At 34.5% G+C, this 19,779-nt stretch overlaps 1 protein-coding gene across 1 annotated transcript in view; it reads left to right on the top strand.

Annotated features, from left to right (window-relative positions):
• The first annotated feature begins 5,161 nt into the window (after positions 1–5,161).
• Positions 5,162–19,779, top strand: part of LOC139524510 (uncharacterized) — a 67,703-nt gene continuing 53,085 nt past the window's right edge. The window contains exons 1-5 of the mRNA XM_071319330.1: positions 5,162–5,377; positions 8,653–8,760; positions 16,016–16,298; positions 17,707–18,981; positions 19,387–19,560. Of these exons, the coding sequence (XP_071175431.1) occupies positions 8,737–8,760; positions 16,016–16,298; positions 17,707–18,981; positions 19,387–19,560 (1,756 nt within the window). The 5' untranslated portion in view covers positions 5,162–5,377; positions 8,653–8,736. The remainder of the gene's footprint in view (positions 5,378–8,652; positions 8,761–16,015; positions 16,299–17,706; positions 18,982–19,386; positions 19,561–19,779) is intronic.

The raw sequence follows: 19,779 nt of genomic DNA, 5'->3' as shown, positions 1-19,779 counted from the left end.
CATTACGGTGATACCTTTTGATGTTGATGATGATTGTGTCCTAAAACTATTACAATTTCATTTGTTTCAACTACAATCGCACTCACATCTTTATTATAAAGGACATTTGATTGAATAAAAGTGATGGATAGCCACGCCTATGCTAAATCGAGTCATATGAACTGACTAGTATTCGAATTTGAATTAAAAAAAATGATAATTTAATTTTAGATTAAGTTTGGGAAGTCGTGTACATCACCCTTTTTCTTAGTTATTCGAAGAAATACAAACAAATCAGCTGGTTTTGTCAGCTTTCCTCAATATTGTCTGCTGAACAGAGAAAGAAAGTGGTCATTCGTAGAAGGAGTGTCATACCGATTTTCCGGAAGAACAACCCATTGAATACCGAAATGCCGAAAAAGAAGCATTTGTTTCCCCCGACTGGCGAAAAATTAATAATATATTCCCAAGTTCCAATTCGTGTAAATCCCGAATTCACACAAAAATAAATTGCCAGCCCGATGTTCGGTAAAAGGCTGTTCTAGGGTTCAGTTTAATTTTTTGAAATTAAAATCATACATAAAAGTTTCACACAATTTCGTCTTCAGACACGAATAATAATATAAGTTACTCGCTGGTCTGGATTGTGATAGAACATAGCCAATGCAATGCATAAAATATCTAATGTCATGGGTCTCAGATGGACTTTTCTGATTTATAAGGATGCTTATTTGGCAAGATAACAGTTTGTGGACATATATTGCTGGTTGATAAAGTCGCACCGACTTACAGTTAAGTTTTTCTCTGCGGTTCCAGAGCGCTAGCTCGTTGTCGAAATCAACATTATTTTGGATCAGTTGTCCACAAGTACAATACTTTTTGATGTTGATACAGATAGCAACACATTCCTAAATCTATGACAATGTCATTTTACAAATAACATTGTTTGGAGCTTCTATGTGCGGTAGAACAGTGGCATATGTCATCTAGGACTGTATTCATAATTGAATTCATGACAAAATTCTCTCTTTTGTTCATCTTTTATCGCTGATATTTTTTTCTTTTGTTGAGTTTCCCTCTATCTTCTTTAGCTATTGCCAAAGGCAAAAAAATTGGTAAAACTTAAACGGCAATCACTTATAAATAGTGTCTATAATGTATAACAGTAATATTTGACTTGCTGATAATTTCTGCTGAATAAGCTATCTATCCACCTATTAAAGTTTTTAAGATAACAGGCAAAACACTGAAAATTCGTACAAATAGTCATTAAAGAGTAATAATTCTAATAAGAAGTTGTCTGACGATTTTGTTCATTTAACTTATTTGTAGATGTAGTCTTGCTGGTCACTTTTTAATATAAAGGTACCTTCTATCTATTATAGTTTTCAAGATGTTAGGCATAAAATTATTGAACAAAAAAATGGTATAATTCTTCATTTATGGGCAATAACTCCGATCTGATTGTTTTGACGTCGATGGCCATTAATTCTGTGCATTTTTAAACTGTCAGATTTTCTTTTTTTTAAAGCGGTTTTCATAATAATAAACAATACTTGCATTTACCTCTATGTTCTATTTTAGCCATGTCGGCCATCTAAGTTGACAGGAGGGGCCATTAGACACATTTTTAAACTACACAAGTTTGTTAGACTTATACTTCTTAACTTACGATCATCGTATCAATTTACGATTGGTTTACGTGTGGTTCTACGTTCCCGTTACGTGTGTTTCACAAAGGCATCGTAAAGAACTACTAAGTTGATCGCAAGTTACGTCGTGTGTATCATCGTAAGTGTATCGTATAACATCGTAAACCGAGAAGAGTGCCTTCTTTCACGTCCGCACTTTTTTCGAGTATGGCATGCCAAATAAACATTTTTAAAAATAATTATTATGGATGGCGAATTATGGCGATATTTTTATATCAACATTAATACAACTAAAGAATTTTAGTTCGTTTTCAATATTAATTCAAGATATATGACGCTTACAGTCATAGGACAAAAGTGAGTTTCCACTCAAAAAATGTCCTATTATTTCAACTAAAATCGGTATTTTTCATAAAAATTTACCAAGTAAGTCTATGAGTGATTTTTATAAAAATAGATACCATAAGATGCAGAAATTTCTGAAGTTTAATTGTTTATTTGGCCTTATTTTTAGTGAGGTTCTTTTTCCTTATTCAATGGGTTAAACACAAATGCAATTTTTGACGATTTTAATTTGGTTAGAATACATAGCAAATTGTGCCGTGAGTCAAGCAATATTTTTCTTTGTGTTCACCTCGTCAGTAATAATACATATATTAACAACACTTTGTACCAATATTCTTTTTGGAGACAAAAACAGGCAAATATATTAAACGAAACTATTCGACAAAGTGAGGGTCTAGATTAGTGGCAACTGACGAGGGGGGTGTGCATTTCTTTGTTCTGTAATTCTTTTAGCCATTCTTATCTTTTATGGTCACAACGAACCCACGACACATCTATGTAGCGCCACGGCATGACATTTCATCAAATCGCAGGTCATCTGTGATCGTCGTACGACAGTTGCACGATATTTTGAGCATCGTGGCGCTGTCGTATGTCGTGGCACGAAAATTGGACATGCACCTTTTTTGCTCTACGATTTTTTGTCGTGTCACTGTCTTGTGGCTGTCGTGAGATTGTCTTATCGCAGTCGTGCGACTGTCTTGCAATACACATTGTCTTGGATACCGACATAAACCATTTTAATAAAATGTAAAAATAAGCGGACGCAAAGTGAGGAGAAAAGAATTCATTTCAATGTTGTCGTTTCTTAATTATGTTTTACTCCATCTACGCCTTTTCTGCACAAATTTCGTTAACGGACAAATGAAGTAATAAATTTTCGAAGATGGTCAGATGAAATATAAAAAAAGCAACCTACTGTAACATATCGTATCTCAACAGATAATGAATCGCTTAAAAAACAATAGGAAAACTGAGTAGAAATGATAGTAGATTCAGAATTTGACAGAAAATAAATATATATACTATTTTACAATATGATATATGATTCAACGGGTATAATTTCTTCAATCTTACCTTAGAACAACTCATTGAAGAAAGAATTACAAGGCTCTTTTGCTTTAAACAAGTTCTTTTAATTTTTTCCCCCAAATTTAGGTTTACGCCCCGGGCGTGTTAACGTAGCTTGGCAACTGACATATGGGAGGAGGCTGAAGATGGACTTCGCTCCCTCGAACTACCTACCAAGTGGTCGTGCCACGATAAGGACGTTAACAAATCGGGAAACCTTTATTATCTATATTAGTTGTATAGATATTACATATGTACTCAATATGGAAAATGATTCAAATTGGGCTATCTTCGATTACCTGCTAAATCAATATGTCTGATCGGACACAAACGTAAGTACAGTTTTACTTTATTAATGTCGAAAGGCCGGACGATTCTAATAGTTAAGTATATAATATTTTGTACTAATAAGTCCACTACGGCATTAGTAATAATTTACCACTCTACCTTCAATAATTACTCAAAATCATGATACGACCAAAGGAAGAAATTGATTTATTGAGCAGCGAACGAACAGACGGACGAAGGTATAGACACCGCTATCACTATATACCACCTGCTTCAAAAAGCGGTACAATTCATTACTACATTTGTTGTGTTGTATCTGATTTCTTTGATTTCTTGAGCGATAGTATCAAGCCAACAGATGCAAGTACTATAACTAGCTCTCTGTAGTAGCGAGTACAGTTGTTACCCTATGTGTCGTTATTTTTAATTTTCTTGTTTATGACAGCAGTCGTTCTGTTGAAGTTTGACTGCGCATGCTCTTTATTGTGTACTTTTGCTTTGCGCCGTTTAGTCTAAATAGGCAAGGGTAAGGCTTGTGCGCATGTCAAATTGGTTTAAACCAACCACATGATGTCCATGTGCCAAGTCAGGTTTTCTGTGCAATGTATTATAAAAATGAGAAGATATCATCTGGTCACCAGAAACCAAATACTTAAAAACCCGTACTGCCTTCAACAATGAATTAACCCATACCGTTTAGCAAGCTATAAAATGTCAAATGTCAAATAATTCAAACGAGAATAATAACGGCCAGATATATACAAAACAATAAATGAAAACCAATATGATTTCCATCAATACACGACAACCACTGAATTACAGGTTCTTTACTTGGGACAAACTCATAAAGAATGTGACGGGATTTAACATATTCACGGTTGCCAAACCAACTGTCTTACACAACATAGGACACACTTTAATAATTATTCAGTTCAAAATTTGACTCTAGTTATGAATTATTTTCTTAGAATATACGAATAGCAATAATATTACAAAAAACTGTGTTCCAACTGTCAAGAGAAACAATTCGACATATATCATAGTATCAAACTTATAGTATAGTATATGTATATTATACAAGTAACTAAAGTCATTGTATGAGGTCGATACTATCAGATAATTACATCGCATTTTCCATATCAGATGAGTTATGAACCGAAGGTTGAGTATTAGCCTAAGAGCCGAAGGTTCGAGGGCATAAATTGACCAGAGATCTGATAATATATCAGTTATGAAAAATGACATGTTATGATCTTTTTATCATATACTTGTAAAAAATAATGGTATACTTGTACCCCTTGAAAAAACCGTATATTTATTCATTAAGTTTGAAGATGTGTCATAGCCGTGTGATATGACTTTTGTTATCAGCTGCTTCAGTTATATATCAACTGCTTCCGGTTTTTATCGTATGCCTTTCTGTAACGTTATTGCAAAGCATTTCGACGTCATTCTGCAAATTACGGAAAATAAACCTCAATGGTACATTTAAGTGTAAAACAACTAAGTAGAATATAAGAACGCATATTAGGAAACAGGAAAACATATTACTAAAAAATGCAAAACAAATAGTACAATAAAATTAAGTTTAAAAAAAAATTTCTTGTCTTAACGGCTTGTGTTGAAGTATTTGGTAAAAAGAACATAACTTGTCATTATTCATATCAGACCGCTTATCAGCCCATGATCTCCGATGGAATTTTGAATGGATCGATAAATACCTTCCCAAATACCACTGTAGGCTAGTAAACTTTCTTAATAGTAAAACAATAGAAGCTAGTTTGCAATTAAAACAAATACAAAAGTAAGGTAATAAGGCAAATTTTAAACCTAGAGCTGTATTATAATACCTTCATTGTCAATACAGAAGTTATTAAAAAAATAATTGTTAATCGGTTCTTATAAATATCCTAGGTCAAAATGTAAACACATCTATTTATATAGTGTGGCTTCAACGACATAGCACTGAACAATAACAAGCATAAGGAATTGCAGCTTCTACGGGGATTTATGGGACTTATCTGTCGGAGAATAATGGACATGTATGTATACTTTAACAGGAACAATGGCTACATGTTGTTATGGTGAAAGTTGTTACTATATATCTGTGTCGTATTGATTATGTTAAGTAGACCCATTTTTGTAATTTTGGTATACCTTTTTTGGTATTTTACCTCTGTCTGTACATTACCGTATAGATTGGGTAATGAATGTATCGTGCACACTCCCTCTTTTTATGTTTTCTTTTTCTCAGACGTGTTTTATATCAGGTTAATTACATTCGTTGTCAAGGCATTTGACGCTGTAGCTATAAGTGCTAAAATTCATACTCTTCTGATTTCGCATTATTTTGACTGATCTAAGACATCAAATAATTATATTTTCCTTGCATGTTTATTTATGTGACAATTGTTCGATTGATAATTTTAATTACCAGTTCTTTAGACATTAAAACTCTTGGGAATTTTCCTTTGAAGTTTGGTTATCGGTAAGCTAACCGTTTTATTTTAATTTTATTATATTACAACTAAACGATTTAACCTTCGCTTAATACATATTGCAAATCAAGAATTGTAATTAACAAAGTATCTATAAAGCGTGTCGCTTAATAATAATATTGGTAAAAATGTTTTGATAATAGATTGAGGTTTAAATTGATTTTTCTATAAACTGCTTACAGAAAATATCCATTTAAACCTATAAATAAAACTATGTTCATTGTGACTTCCGTTTTTCAACTTTAAAATAGTCTATTCTTATGAAAACACAAATTCGACGTATAATGACTATCAAATCGGACGCTGTGAAAGGTACAATTCAAGATAGCTTTCAAATTCTTCATTAACGTATTGACTCAAATGTTCATATTTCATTTCTTACATACTAAAGCGTAAATTTCAAATTATATAACGTCTGTGCAAGAAACAATTATTCCTTTACGAATGAGGAGATGTGGTATGATTGCCAATAAGACAACAATCCACCGAAGTTAAAATGAAGTGGTGTAGGCAATTACAGGCAATCGTACGGCCTTCAACAATGAGAAAACCCAAATACCGTTTAATCGACTATAAAAGGCCACAATATGAAAAATTTATAACAATTCAATTGAGAAAACTAACGGCCTTATTTGTAACAGAACAATATACAAGAAGAAAAAAATGGCAGACATGAACTAACGACAACCATATACTGATTTTTGACTTCAGGCTCCGGACTTTGGACATGCACTTAAAGGATGCGGTTGGGTTAAACGTATTTGTGAGCGCCCAACCCTTCCCTACGAAGGGACAGTGGTGTAACAGCAGAACACAAAACATCTATTAAAATCTGTTGAAGAGTCTTAGCTCATCAGATCGATACAAAACAGATAAATCATCAAAGAAAAACAAAACCAAACACCAGACATGAGAGGGTATATATTCCTCTTCCATCCATATTTAAAAAAAGTTCAGATATAGGAGTGCGCGCTGTTTCTTTAAGCTAGTAAAACGCTAATAACAACTAAGACAAAATAATGAATCTAAGACAAAAATTTCAGTAGTTTATGCATGGACTCATTATAAAGTATCAATATTTCGTGTGTATTTTTAAACTAAACGTCATCTAATAAATACAACCATCAAGATAACATCCGAAGAATGCCGATTGTTAGTGACTCGATGTACAAATCATAAATAAGACAAACACGTGAAATCGTATAATGAAGAGTTTTCTAGGTCTGTTCGATTTCATGTTAAATCATTTTAATCATCGTTTTTACCTGAATTAGAATCATCATACTCTATTATGGACCGAATTAGTCAACGAAATGATTCCTTTCGGTGTATGCGCTGTTTTACTTATGATGACATACTTTTTTTTATATAATAAAGGATAAAAGATAATAATAGTATTACTAAACATGCTTTTAAGGTACTTCATCCATCTCCAGGTGAGGGTAAAATTTAAGGTCAATTTCAGAAGGAATCAACTATTGTTGAATTATTGATTTGCAAGCCAATAATACATCGGCAATACATTTTTGACAAAATTGAACAAAACTGACTGCTTATTGCGAAATATTATTTCAAAATCCCCTTGTTCTAGTTAATACCCTTTTTTGAATAACAATAGTCATATGTCATATGCATCTTAGCCAAGAACTGCCACTAGGCAAAATTCACGCTACCACAACAACGGTTCTACAAGAGCAGCCAGAATGTTAACTTTTTAGGAAGAGCAAACATGTATGGTGACATGACTTTGAGCAGACCGTTTTCGTGAACACTAAAGTTGGTTTTGCATATCACGGCACGACAAGAAAATATTGCAAAAAAAATAATCTTAGGGAAGTTGCAATGTCCTTGCCCCAAGTGAAATACTAATACCAACATAGGAGGCCACATAATTGTTCGACGTAAAATACTGCTACCAACATACAAGACCACACAATGGCTCCACGTGAAATACTGATACAAAGATAAGGACCCATATAATGAGTCGATATGAAATACTGCTACCAAGATGAAAGGCCACATACTGATCGACGTAAAATACAGATTCCTACATAAAAGGCCACATAATGGTTGGAATTGAAATACTGACACCAACATAATATACATTTGAACCGGCGTAAAGTCTACATCTATGACATGATATGGAATATTGGTAAATTTCATTCTGAAATATAGTGATGTGGTCGGTAAACAAAACAAGACAATGCAGATACACGAGTGGTCGTGCTTATCATATCCCACGCACTTGTAAGGTATCAGCAAACAGGAAGTAGGTGTCCAACAGATACAATTCATGTTTTAATTCATCACCACTGTCAAACTTCCTACAAAATGTGAAGTAAGTTTGATTTGTAAAGCCTGCAAAAAGTGTTGTCAACGTATATTTCTTCCACCTAAAAGGAAGTTCCTGTTGGAACTAATATTATATAGTAGTACCTTAATTCTGTACGGAATAAATACTGTACTAATTTGTTCCAATGGAAATAATATTACAGAACATTTCTTCCACTTGGAACTTGTATTAGGAAGTATCTACTATTTCGTGACAATTTTTGCTAAGATCTAGGACAGATTCAAACCAACGAATTTGTTTTAAAAGTGGTCCTTCCTCTGCTTAAAAATGCAGTTGAAATTAAATATCAGGTATGGGGAAATGCCGTTTAGCAAATATTTATCTTCTAAATGAGCAAGCTAGTCGGATTTTAACAAAGCGTGGCATATCCATATTAAAATTAGCATATTTACTATAAATGACACAAACTCTTAATTATCAACCTATTGTTCAGGAATTATAAAATAATTTGTTTTTCTTTTTTTAGGGGAAACATTGTCGGCGCATAGGTCTATTCTAAGGACTACGAAAATAAATGAGTACAAAACCATAAAATCATTACAGAAATAGCATGGGTTCCAGTGGAAGTAAAAATGTAAGTACATATATCCATTGATGTATAAAAATAAAAAAAACAGAGTTAGAAAAGATATCACAGTTCAAGATAGTGAAAAGATCTAACTCAATGCCCCTCTTAAATACTAACATTACAGAAGTCTAACAAACTTGCATTTAGTCTGATGCATTCAATAATGTGTCTTTGGATGTAAGCATACCTAATTTTCGGGTTTTCTATAGTAAACACGGGTTTTATACGTAAAATATCGCCCGCTACTCATATGCAGTAAGAAGAGCGTGATTCTGCTTTCAGATAAGTAACTCGTTTGGCCAAGTTTGCAGAAATTTGCTGTTTCTAGAATTAACTCATCAGTAGGAACGTTAAAAGTTCATGAAATGTTTCTGAGAGTTTATTTTAGAATTTGTAAATTTATAATCACGTCTGAAGTACTTTTGAACCTATTATTTCGTTATCATGCACGATAATTAGAATTTAACGAAACGTGACATTACACATCATAAGAATTTGTAAGATATTTTATTTTCGAGCTTGATGAAACTTAATTTATTTGAAACTAATCGACCTTACATGACAAACTGGTCATGACCTTTTATAGATGGTCAAATTTCGTTATATATTATAGCTGTTGATATATAATCCCAAAATGCTGATCTCATTCTTTCATCTATCAAGGTATGTATACTATCGTAGAGTGGTTGTATCGGACACAAATTAAGGCTTAGTAAATAAGAACGTCTGCTTGCAATGATACATGTATTGAACTCTGAAAAGCTAACGTCACAACAACGGTGACGTCGTGTACATGGAGAGCGGTAGCGGGAACACCTCATGTGCAATTCTTAACATTCTGGGGGCCCGCAAATGAATTTAATTACAATAAAATGAAAATAAATTATGAAAATTTCACTTTGAATTACTGTCTCTGAAAACTTTGAATAGCTTTAACTGTCTTTTAATGTGTCTTTTATCATGAGCACGAATAAAATAAAATTATTTCTGTAATAAAGCACGAACAGTTAACAGTCCATAAAATTATACGATAGTCTCATTTGGTCCACATCTTTATCTTTTCCTTTGCATCGGTCTTCGCTCGTCTAGCGGGTAGTATTTCATCACACGGTCCTGTGTATTCATTAGATGTTAGTTCTAGAGGATATAACTTGCTAATAGGTCTAGACGTTTGACCATTTTTAGTCCGTAAAATAGCTGATCTGCTAAACCCATCTCGTCCTTGAATCAATTTGTCTATGATCCCTACATTCCAAGTTGTTCTTGAAGTTTCATCATGTATTAAAACTACCTCTCCAATGTTAATGTTCTGTTTGTCCACTCCTTTAGTTCGATGTTGTTCTCTAAGTGATGTAAGGTATTCACGTTTCCACCTTGTCCAGAAATTGTCAATGATATGATTTTGAATCTGTAACAATTTATTAGCTGATGCGTGTGTTAAGTTTTTTGAATTTTCAATGTTTCCATCTAAAGTTCCGGTGTACGGTAAAATCGTAATTCTTCTTCCGTAGAGTAAATGTGAGGGTGTCAATGGTTCATTATCCGATGGATCAGATGATAGGTACGTCAACGGACGATCATTAAGAATAGCTTCCACTTCTGTGACGATAGTTTCAAGTACACGTAAACTCACAAATGCCTTTCCTAAAACTTTTTTAATACAATTTTTTGTCAAACCTATTAATCTTTCCCACCAACCACCGTACCATGGTGCACGTTTCGGTATAAACTTCCATACTGTTCCATACGAATTTAATTGTTCATTTAATAACGGTGATTTGGTCAGAAACTCTATTTTCTTTGCCGAAGCTACATAGGTTGTACCATTATCTGATATCATGATTTTTGGTAACGACTTCCTGCTAATAAATCGGCGAAACGCTAAAATAAATGTCTCTTCTGTAAGATCTTCTACAATTTCTAGGTGTACGGCCCTTGTATTCGCACAAGTAAATAGGCAAATGTACGCTTTTCCAACTCCATTTTTAGTTTTGATGCTCAATGCACCAGTAAAGTCAACGCCTGTTACAGTAAACGGCGGTGAATCTCTTAGTCTGTCTGCTGGTAGAGGCGGTGGGTCCGGAGTAGGATACGGTCTTCCTGTAACCTTTCGGCAAGTAACACATTTGTGAATAATTGTTTTCACATATTGTCGGATTGCTGGAATCCAGTAAAACTGTCGTAAAGAAGTGACAGTACTTTCTAATCCAGAGTGAAGTAGTCTATTGTGGGCATCCATTATAATTAGTGTTGATAATGTATCCTTATTTGGCAATAATATCGGGAACTTGGCTGAAGCGGCAATAGGTGCGTTGTTTAAACGTCCGCCACAACGTATTAACTTGTTCTCGTCCAGGTACAATTTCAACTGCTTTACAAGATTATTTTTTGACGTTTTCTGTTGTAAACTGTGAAACACATCCGGGTAATTTCGAAGCTGTGAATCCTGTATCCAAGCAACGGATGCTATCTGAATTTCTTCTACATTTAAATTCCCACTACGTTTTTTCTTATTTTTACAGTTGTAAATAAATCTGTATACATATGCTGTTACACGTAAAAGTTTCTGGTACGCTCCATACCTATCTATATCCATGATTTTATTTATTCCCACTGTAATACTTGTCGCTGTATCGTTTGTGTTTGTTGATAAGTTATCTTTGGTTAGAGTTGTAAATATTAGAGCTTCTTTTTTCCACTGAGGCCATTTTGTAGTATCAACAATCCATCCGGGGCCTTTCATCCATATATCACAATTTTTAAACCTTACAGCTGTCATTCCTCTTGAAAGTAAGTCTGCGGGGTTTGAATCAGTCGGACAGTATCTCCAGGAAAATCCATGTGTAAGCTGATTTATTTCCGCAACTCTGTTTTTGACGAAAATCGGTACTTGTTTCTTAGTCATTAACCAACTCAGTGTAATTTGACTGTCACTCCAAAGTGTTGCCTGTGAAAAGCTTATATGTGACTTCAAATGTTTCAGTAATCTACTCCCTATCACTGCTGCCATGAGCTCAAGTTTCGGAATTGTCATGTTTTTCAATGGGGCAACTCTGTTTCTAGACATAATCAGCGTTGACTGGTTCCCGCAAACTACATATGCACATGCTCCATACGCCTTTAAACTTGCATCTGTGAATATGTGTAGTGAAATATCTTCCGTTGATCTCCTTTCTTTGAAATACGGTCTTGCAATTTCCGTCTCTATACATTCATGTGTGTCTCGTTGAATTTCTTTCCATTCCATTATAGTTTCTGGCGATAGCGGTTCATCCCAATCCAGTTTTTTCTCCCATAGGGTCTGCATGAACATTTTACTCCTCACTGTTATCGGACTTATAATTCCTAGAGGGTCGTAAATTTTTGAAGATTGTCTAAGAATTTCACGCTTTGTAATCAAATGATCCTCCATTTCGATGTATTCCTGTTTTGCGAAAGTAAGCGTGTCCTTGTCTGTATTCCATCTAAGTCCTAATACTTTGATAAGTTTGTCATTATCAAGTACATTTTCTGACGTTGCGCGATCTTGTAAAGTCTTGTTGTTTGATGCCCAAGAGCGTAAATTAAATCCCGCTTTTGCAAATAAGGTACGAGATGTGTCAAAATATTGTAGTAATTGGCTCTCGGTTGGAAAACTTGAAATTATGTTGTCAACGTAAAGATCCTTCTGTATGGCATCAGTCCATTCACATGTATTTTCACTTAGGTGCTTTTGAACAACGGCATTTAAAATAAATGGAGAACAGGTAGCTCCAAATAAGACGGATTTGAATCGATAAACTGAGAGCGGACTTGTAGAGTCTGTAGGATTGGAAAACCAAAAAAATCTAGTTACATCACGGTCTTTCTCTTCTAATCCAACATTCAAAAACGCCTTTTCAATATCTGTTGAAACTGCCCATTGATTTAATCGAAATCTAAGTAAAATACCTGTTAACTCGTTTAGATCAGGTGGTGTATCCATTAAACAGTCGTTTAAGCTAGGAGTGTCTTGTCTTGCTCTACAGCTACAGTCAAACACTATCCTAATAGGTGTAGTCGACGAGTCTTTTTTGACGGCATGATGCGGTATGTAGTGTACTGTGTTACTAGTCGCTGTGTCTTCTATCTTCTCTATAAATCCTCTTCTTTCTTGTTCACCTATTATTTCTCCGTATTTCTGTAATAAATGCGGTTCCTTCTTCAGTCGTTTAATTACGTTTTCTGTTCTGCGATGGGCTATCTCTTTGTTCATTGGTAATGGTGGATGCTCTTCTTTCCAGGGTAATGTAGCAAAATATCTGTTGTCATGGTAACTGATACATGTCTTCTCATATACTTCTCTTAATTCCTTATTCCCTGTTTCCTTTATTTGCTCAATTCCAAGTGTTTCTAACTTCCAAAACTTCTCCAGGTCGCATTCTTCTGTCTTTCTTGATGTCATTACATTCATCATAGATGTTGGCTGGTCATTGTAACTTGGTGTACCGTGAAGTGGTCCTGACAGTAAATAACCTATTTTTGATTTCACGGCAGTAGGTCCCTCACCTCTAATGATATGGTTTTCTATAATTGACCAATAGTAGTCGGCTCCTACTAGTACTGAAACTTGGAAATTGTCGTTCGCGGTAACTGGATGTGCGAGTTTTATCTCGGATAAATATGACAATTTAGCAGCTTTGCGGATGTAAGTTTGGAGTGGTGCGGCGATTTCCGGTACGATCAATACTCTGATCGGCAATTTCCCTTCGTCTGTGAGCAAATAAATAGTTGCAGTTTTTAAGTGTCTAATTTTCGTACTTTGTGCACTGTCTCCGAACCCGGATAAATTTAAACTTTCTGTGCCAATTATTGATAACTGCAATTTAGCGGCTAAGTCTTCTGTGATGAATGACCTCTGTGCGCCCTCATCAAAAAGAATGTTGGCATCTAAAGATTGTAGTCCTGAACTTACAGGATTAATTGCGGTTTTGAGCATGACATTCGTGGTTGCCTGTGAATGTAAAATTGTGTCCGTTTCCTTCGCGTTGTGTTGAATGGTACTTACGTTCACACTATCTTCTTTATCTATTTGTGCATTATCCTTACATAAACTCGTGTGATGACGCTTATGACATTTTCTGCATGTTTTATTTGACTTACAATCAACCAAGTTATGATGTCCTAAACAGTTGAAGCATAGGCGGTCTCTTTTTACTATTGACATGCGATCTTTATATTCAGTTACTTTGGTACAATTTACCGAGGCGTGTGATTCGTGACAATAATCGCACTGTTTAGATTTGAAGTTAGTGTTTTGGTGATTCTTATTTTGGTGACTGTGACTTGATTGTCGATTTCGCGGTTTTGTGTTGGTCAAAAATGCTGCAGTAGCGGTAGGATTTTCATGACTGTCTGTTGAGTTACCGGCTTCCATGATATTTATTTCATTAAATATGCCTTTTCGTAAGTCTGCTAAGCGTATGTTTGTGGACCCAAATTCTCTTGCTAGGTTTTTCCGAATTTCCCCTGGTAGTTTGTTCAATATTATTGGCACTAACAGCGCTCCGTATGAATCATCAGTTTGTCCTAGTGATTCTAAACCTCTTATGTAAATTTCAATGTTGTCATAAAAATGTCGGAGGTTGAAAAGTGTGTACCTAGGCGACGTAATATCAATAAGTTCCTGCATATACCTCTGTGTAATTTTATGTTGCTGACCATATCTTTCTTGTAATAGGGAAATTGCCTTTTCATAGTTTGCATTAGTGAGCGCAAAACCTGTCACTGATTTTAGAGCTTCATCGTGAAGTAACGATTTCAAATAATTGAATTTTTGGACGTTGCTTAAGGTTGGGTTCGTATGCACGGCTGTCTCAAATGAGTCCCAAAATGATTGCCATTGAAGTATATCTCCATCGAAAGTAGGGAGATTCAACTTGGGTAGTTTGTTGTATTCACTAGTTGAGCTAAAGGATGGGCGAAAGTCTGACAAACGGTAATTTGAATTGTTCTGATGTTCTGTATATGAAGAGTTTATAGTATGAACGGCTTGAGTAGTTTCTATGCGTGGAGTAAAACTTTCTGCGTGTGTATTCAACGCTGTAGTTTTGACTAAGATAAATTTGTTGACTTGACGAATTTTACCTTCTAAGTTAAATGCATACTCATCTGCTTCAACGATCTCTGTTTCAATATCTCCGTCGTCCAGTTCCTGTACTATGTCCTCATCTAACTTGCGTAATATTTCTTGCTTCCGTTTCAGACTATCCAATATGTTTGACAAATCCTCCGTGTCCACGGTTCCATCTTCTTCTTGTTGAACGTCTTCAAATTTCTTTATAAGTCTGGAAACTGCACTCCTATGTCCTGCTCGTATCGAACGTAGCTTCAGATTCATCCTGGTCTCGGTACCAATATCGAAGAGTGGTTGTATCGGACACAAATTTAAAAGGCTTAGAAAATAAGAACGTCTGCTTGCAATGATACATGTATTGAACTCTGAAAAGCTAACGTCACAACAACGGTGACGTCGTGTACATGGAGAGCGGTAGCGGGAACACCTCATGTGCAATTCTTAACATATACATACATGTATTATAGTATAAATGTATACCCCGCCACATTATTTATGTATGTGCCTGTCTCAAGTCAGGAGCCTGTAATTCAGTGGTTGTCGTTTTTTTTATGTGTTACGTTTTTGTTTTTCGTTCATTTTTTTTTTACATAAATATGGCCGTTAGTTTTCTCGTTTGAATTGTTTTACATTGTCTTATCGGGGCCTTTTATAGCTGACTATGCGGTATGGGCTTTGCTTATTGTTGAAGGCCGTACGGTGACCTGTAGTTGTTAATGTCTGTGTCATTTTGGTCTTTTGTGGATAGTTGTCTCATTGACAATCATACCACATCTTCTTTTATATATGTTTTACAATTTCATTTCAACTAATGTCGTCTTGCAATAGTGAAATCATGCTTTCTATATCGTTGATAAGTGCTTTGTTTCATATAAAGCTTGCTATTTGATGTGTTTTCATAGTTCACTAAAATATATTCATTCTTTTAATTTAGGAATCACTCTTCAGTTTCTGACAAAAAAAGCTCCTGTTTTCAAATTATATGGGATAAAAGCTTATCTTATCATTTCAAAACCCCAGGTTTATTTGTCAGGAATTTAAGAGTGATACAAAGGTTGAACTTTTTTTTATCAAGTATAATTAAAAGGTTATAATTTAAAGAAAATATTTGTTGTAATACTACGATAGAATACATTCATTTCTTTTTGTATATATCCAATTATTTAGGCTACACCAACAGTTTTAAAGGGATATCGACGAGAGATAAGCAATGCATCGTTGAAAGTAAGACAGAAAGAGGTTCAAAGGACCGATGAAAGTGGAATAGAGACAACATCTAACACAAAGGCAACCAACGCCGAATTGACTGTGTCTTCCAGCAAGATGGAAAAAAATTTCTTAAATAATTCAGAGCAGAAAACTGAAACTGTAGGTATAGAAGCTTTAAAACCCGTAGAGAAGATGAAAGAAGGAGAAACAAAAGCGGAAACAAAGACGGTACATGACTCAGGTACAGTTGTAGAAAAGTTTACTTTGATATCTTTTCATTTGCTTTTCTTATCACTTGATGTCCGTCGTCGTCGTCGTCGTCGTCGTCGTTATATTTTACAAAAATCTTTTCTTAAACTACTAGATAAAACTTGTTCCTAGTTTTAAAACTGTGTCCGATGAGCGAGTTTGCCAACCAACATGCCTTACATTGTTGAAGATAGGGTAAAATTTAAGTTTTTTTTTTATTGACTTAAAAGCTTATAAATAAAGAAATCTGACATGGGAGCAACGATATTTAGAATGATGAGATCTACCTATTGTACATTAACTGTCGAAAAACTTTTCATTGGCGCTGCCGGTATTAAATGACCAACAATCTTTTTTTTTTTTTTTTGAAAACAGTAAAAGATGAGAGAAACTTTGAACAGCTACATGGTACTTTCCATGAAATTAAAGTTAAGTTCAAGTTTCATTGCAGCAGTTCTTTCGTGCCGATTACCATTTTTCAGATTATGTCAGACTGTCATCAAAGTGAGAGGGTTAGCGCTATAAATCCCGGTTTAATCCACCATTTTCTACATTTGAAAATGCCTGTACCAAGTCAAGAATATGACAGATCTTGTCCATTCGTTTTTTATGCGTTTTGTTATTTGATTTTGCCATGTGATTATGGACTTTCCGAATTGATTTTCCTCTAAGTTCAGTATTTTTGTGATTTTACTTTTTGCACCAAATTTTATTGTTGAAATGTCCCAAGTACTATATGAATCTTTGACAAAAAACTTTTATTTAACCGTAGCACATATAATTCATAAATAAATCATAATATCATAGTAAATTGAAACATGAAATTAATATGATCTTTTATCGTGCAAAGATGAGTGCATAAATTAAGTGTGGAAGTCAATTGCTTATGAACACTAATTTCATCGCGGTATTACCCTTGCACGCGCTGTGCGATTGCCAAAGTAATAATAACGGTAGGTATCGTGCTTAATTTCACTGCATATGCAAATCTATTAGAAAATTAGAGTACGGGAAGACAAAAGTTCAAAATCAGTATATTTCTGAAGTATTGATCAGTCAAAGGATTTTCTTTTTTTAAAGAAAGTCCATGTACACGTGTTTTAAAGGAAAACTTAATTTATTACTTTTTAATTCATTACATAAAACATATCCACTTTTTTTATTTAAACTAGAAGTATCATATGACTTTAACTCCCCAATAGGAATATTAAATTTTATACATGACTTTTTTCATATCTTCAGACTGGCGATCACCATTTGGAATCTTTCATTCTAAACGCTTTACCTGAAATCTATTTGTATTAAAATAGATGACCAAAGGAAATTCAAATAGTTCTAAAACAAGGACAATTTAGTAACTGCATAGAGTTGTAGAACAATTATTTTTTTTTGTTTTTCAGATTTCATAAAAACTATATATTGTTCTACTACGTCAGAGTACCCGATACATAATTTTGGAAAACTTGATTACAATGTAAATGCATATCACGGAGGACGTACTGCTCTGTACTTCGTCTCGACTACGTCTATCTATTACAATACGGAATTGTTTTTGGTACGATCAGGATATGATGGTAATCATGTACAATTTAAGCTGCTTTCAAAAATTATCCCAAGTCCTGAAGTATATTATAACGACCAAAGGAATAACTACAAAGTAGATGAAGAAGGCATGCTTGTTGCTGATTGCTACCATGACAAAAATCACATCATGATGTTAACAAATGACAGCAACTATGGCAATCTAAGGAATGGGGTGTTTGTAGAAATGCAGGGTAATAAGTCTTCCGTAGAGTTTCCTTTGAATGTCAATGGAGGACGAAATGAACGTGGGGGTGGAATAACATTGATACTTTGTAGTGGCGGGAAAGGAGAAGATTCCATAAATACGTTGTATTTGATTCTCTATGAGACAGAAGGGAACAAATTCAGCACTAAAGCCATTTCTGGGGAGGATAAATACGAGTTTTCTGTTAATGACGATGGCATTCTTTGTGTCGGTGGACCAGCCGGAAGTCGATTTGGATTATGGCATAATAGAGATAATTTGATAGACACATCACCGTTAACGTCACACGCTTTTGTCAGTCAGACGCAGTGCTTGGATGGAAACGAAGCCATACAACTAATGGGAAACGTCAGAGAGCATGCTGCCATAATGATCCTATGCTCAAACAGTAGCGGAATGGAAGATTCTACGGTTTCCAGTGTTTACCATTTAGTGATAAAAGAGGGAAATCTTGTTACGACAAATGAGATATCTGGTTGTCATGGTACCAATTACAAAAAATCGGACTTATGGAATTTTGAAGTTGTTGGTGCTCGTTTGTTGGCTTCTGGACCTGCCGGACCTTGTAGATATGGGGTTTTATCCAATATAATGGCATCTAAGGAAGAATTAAAGACATCATGCAAACAAGATTTCTGTCTAGCAACAGGCGAATCAACAAAAACAAAGGGGGATATAGAAGTGACTTTAGAGGAAATAAAAGGGCATGTCAATAAAACTTCAGAGATTTGTATAATGTTAGACCACAAGATAATTCAACTTATTCCCATTGATAAACTTTCACAGCAAAATGGATCGTATACATTCAAGTATATATGGAAAGAAGATGAGAGAGATGTAGGGCATTATCTGGTACGAGTATTTGCTATAAGGAAACATGTCAGAAGTATGTATATTTACAGTTATGTCTATCTAAATTTACTTTTAATAATACTAACTGTATCGGTGCGTAGTTTATCAACTCATTTTTGCTTCAATTCCGTTTTAGATTTTTAATTCTATCCAAGTCTCTAAGGAATGGTTATTTTATAATGGTAAACTATAAAAGATTAACTTTGACTCATTTTTTCCCATGTTTTTAGTTTTACATCAGAGGTTCTTTTATTATCCACATGTTGGATAGTTTTCTTTTTAAGAAATGTATTATAACTGTAGGATTACACATGTAAAAAAAGGTTCCCTAAATATCTAAGTGCTGCAAGTTTTCACATAAAGACTTGTAAATATGGACAAGAAAGGAGACACACATAATCTTTCGAGATTTCAACACATTTTGCGATATTTTTTTCAGGTGGCGAGGATATCTACATAGAACTAACACATTCTCCACGTTCGTTGATTAGACAGAAACCGGGAGTTATTTACGCAGTGAACGTCGGAAGCCCAGTTTACCAAGACATGAATGACATTGTATATTCAAGTGAATTTTCAGTGTTTGCCAATTTCGACCCGACTTTTGAAAAGGGTGAGAAATCATGATCAACTCATACTTTTAAGAATGTGTTTCATTGATGACTTATGTATTATAAATTTACCTTATGCATGTACTTAAAAATTCCCTTTATACGCTTATTGTTCAAAAGGATGCCGTTGCTTATGTAAAAAAAATTTTTACATCTGGGTAAATGCTTGACACTACTCGTATTTATCTATGATCTATTTATCTATGATCGGTAAGTCATTG

The sequence above is a fragment of the Mytilus edulis genome, chromosome 5, assembly GCF_963676685.1.
Source record: "Mytilus edulis chromosome 5, xbMytEdul2.2, whole genome shotgun sequence".
Taxonomy (NCBI): domain Eukaryota; kingdom Metazoa; phylum Mollusca; class Bivalvia; order Mytilida; family Mytilidae; genus Mytilus; species Mytilus edulis.
Note: the sequence above shows the minus strand (reverse complement) of the source record. Positions and strands in the feature narration are given on the sequence as shown.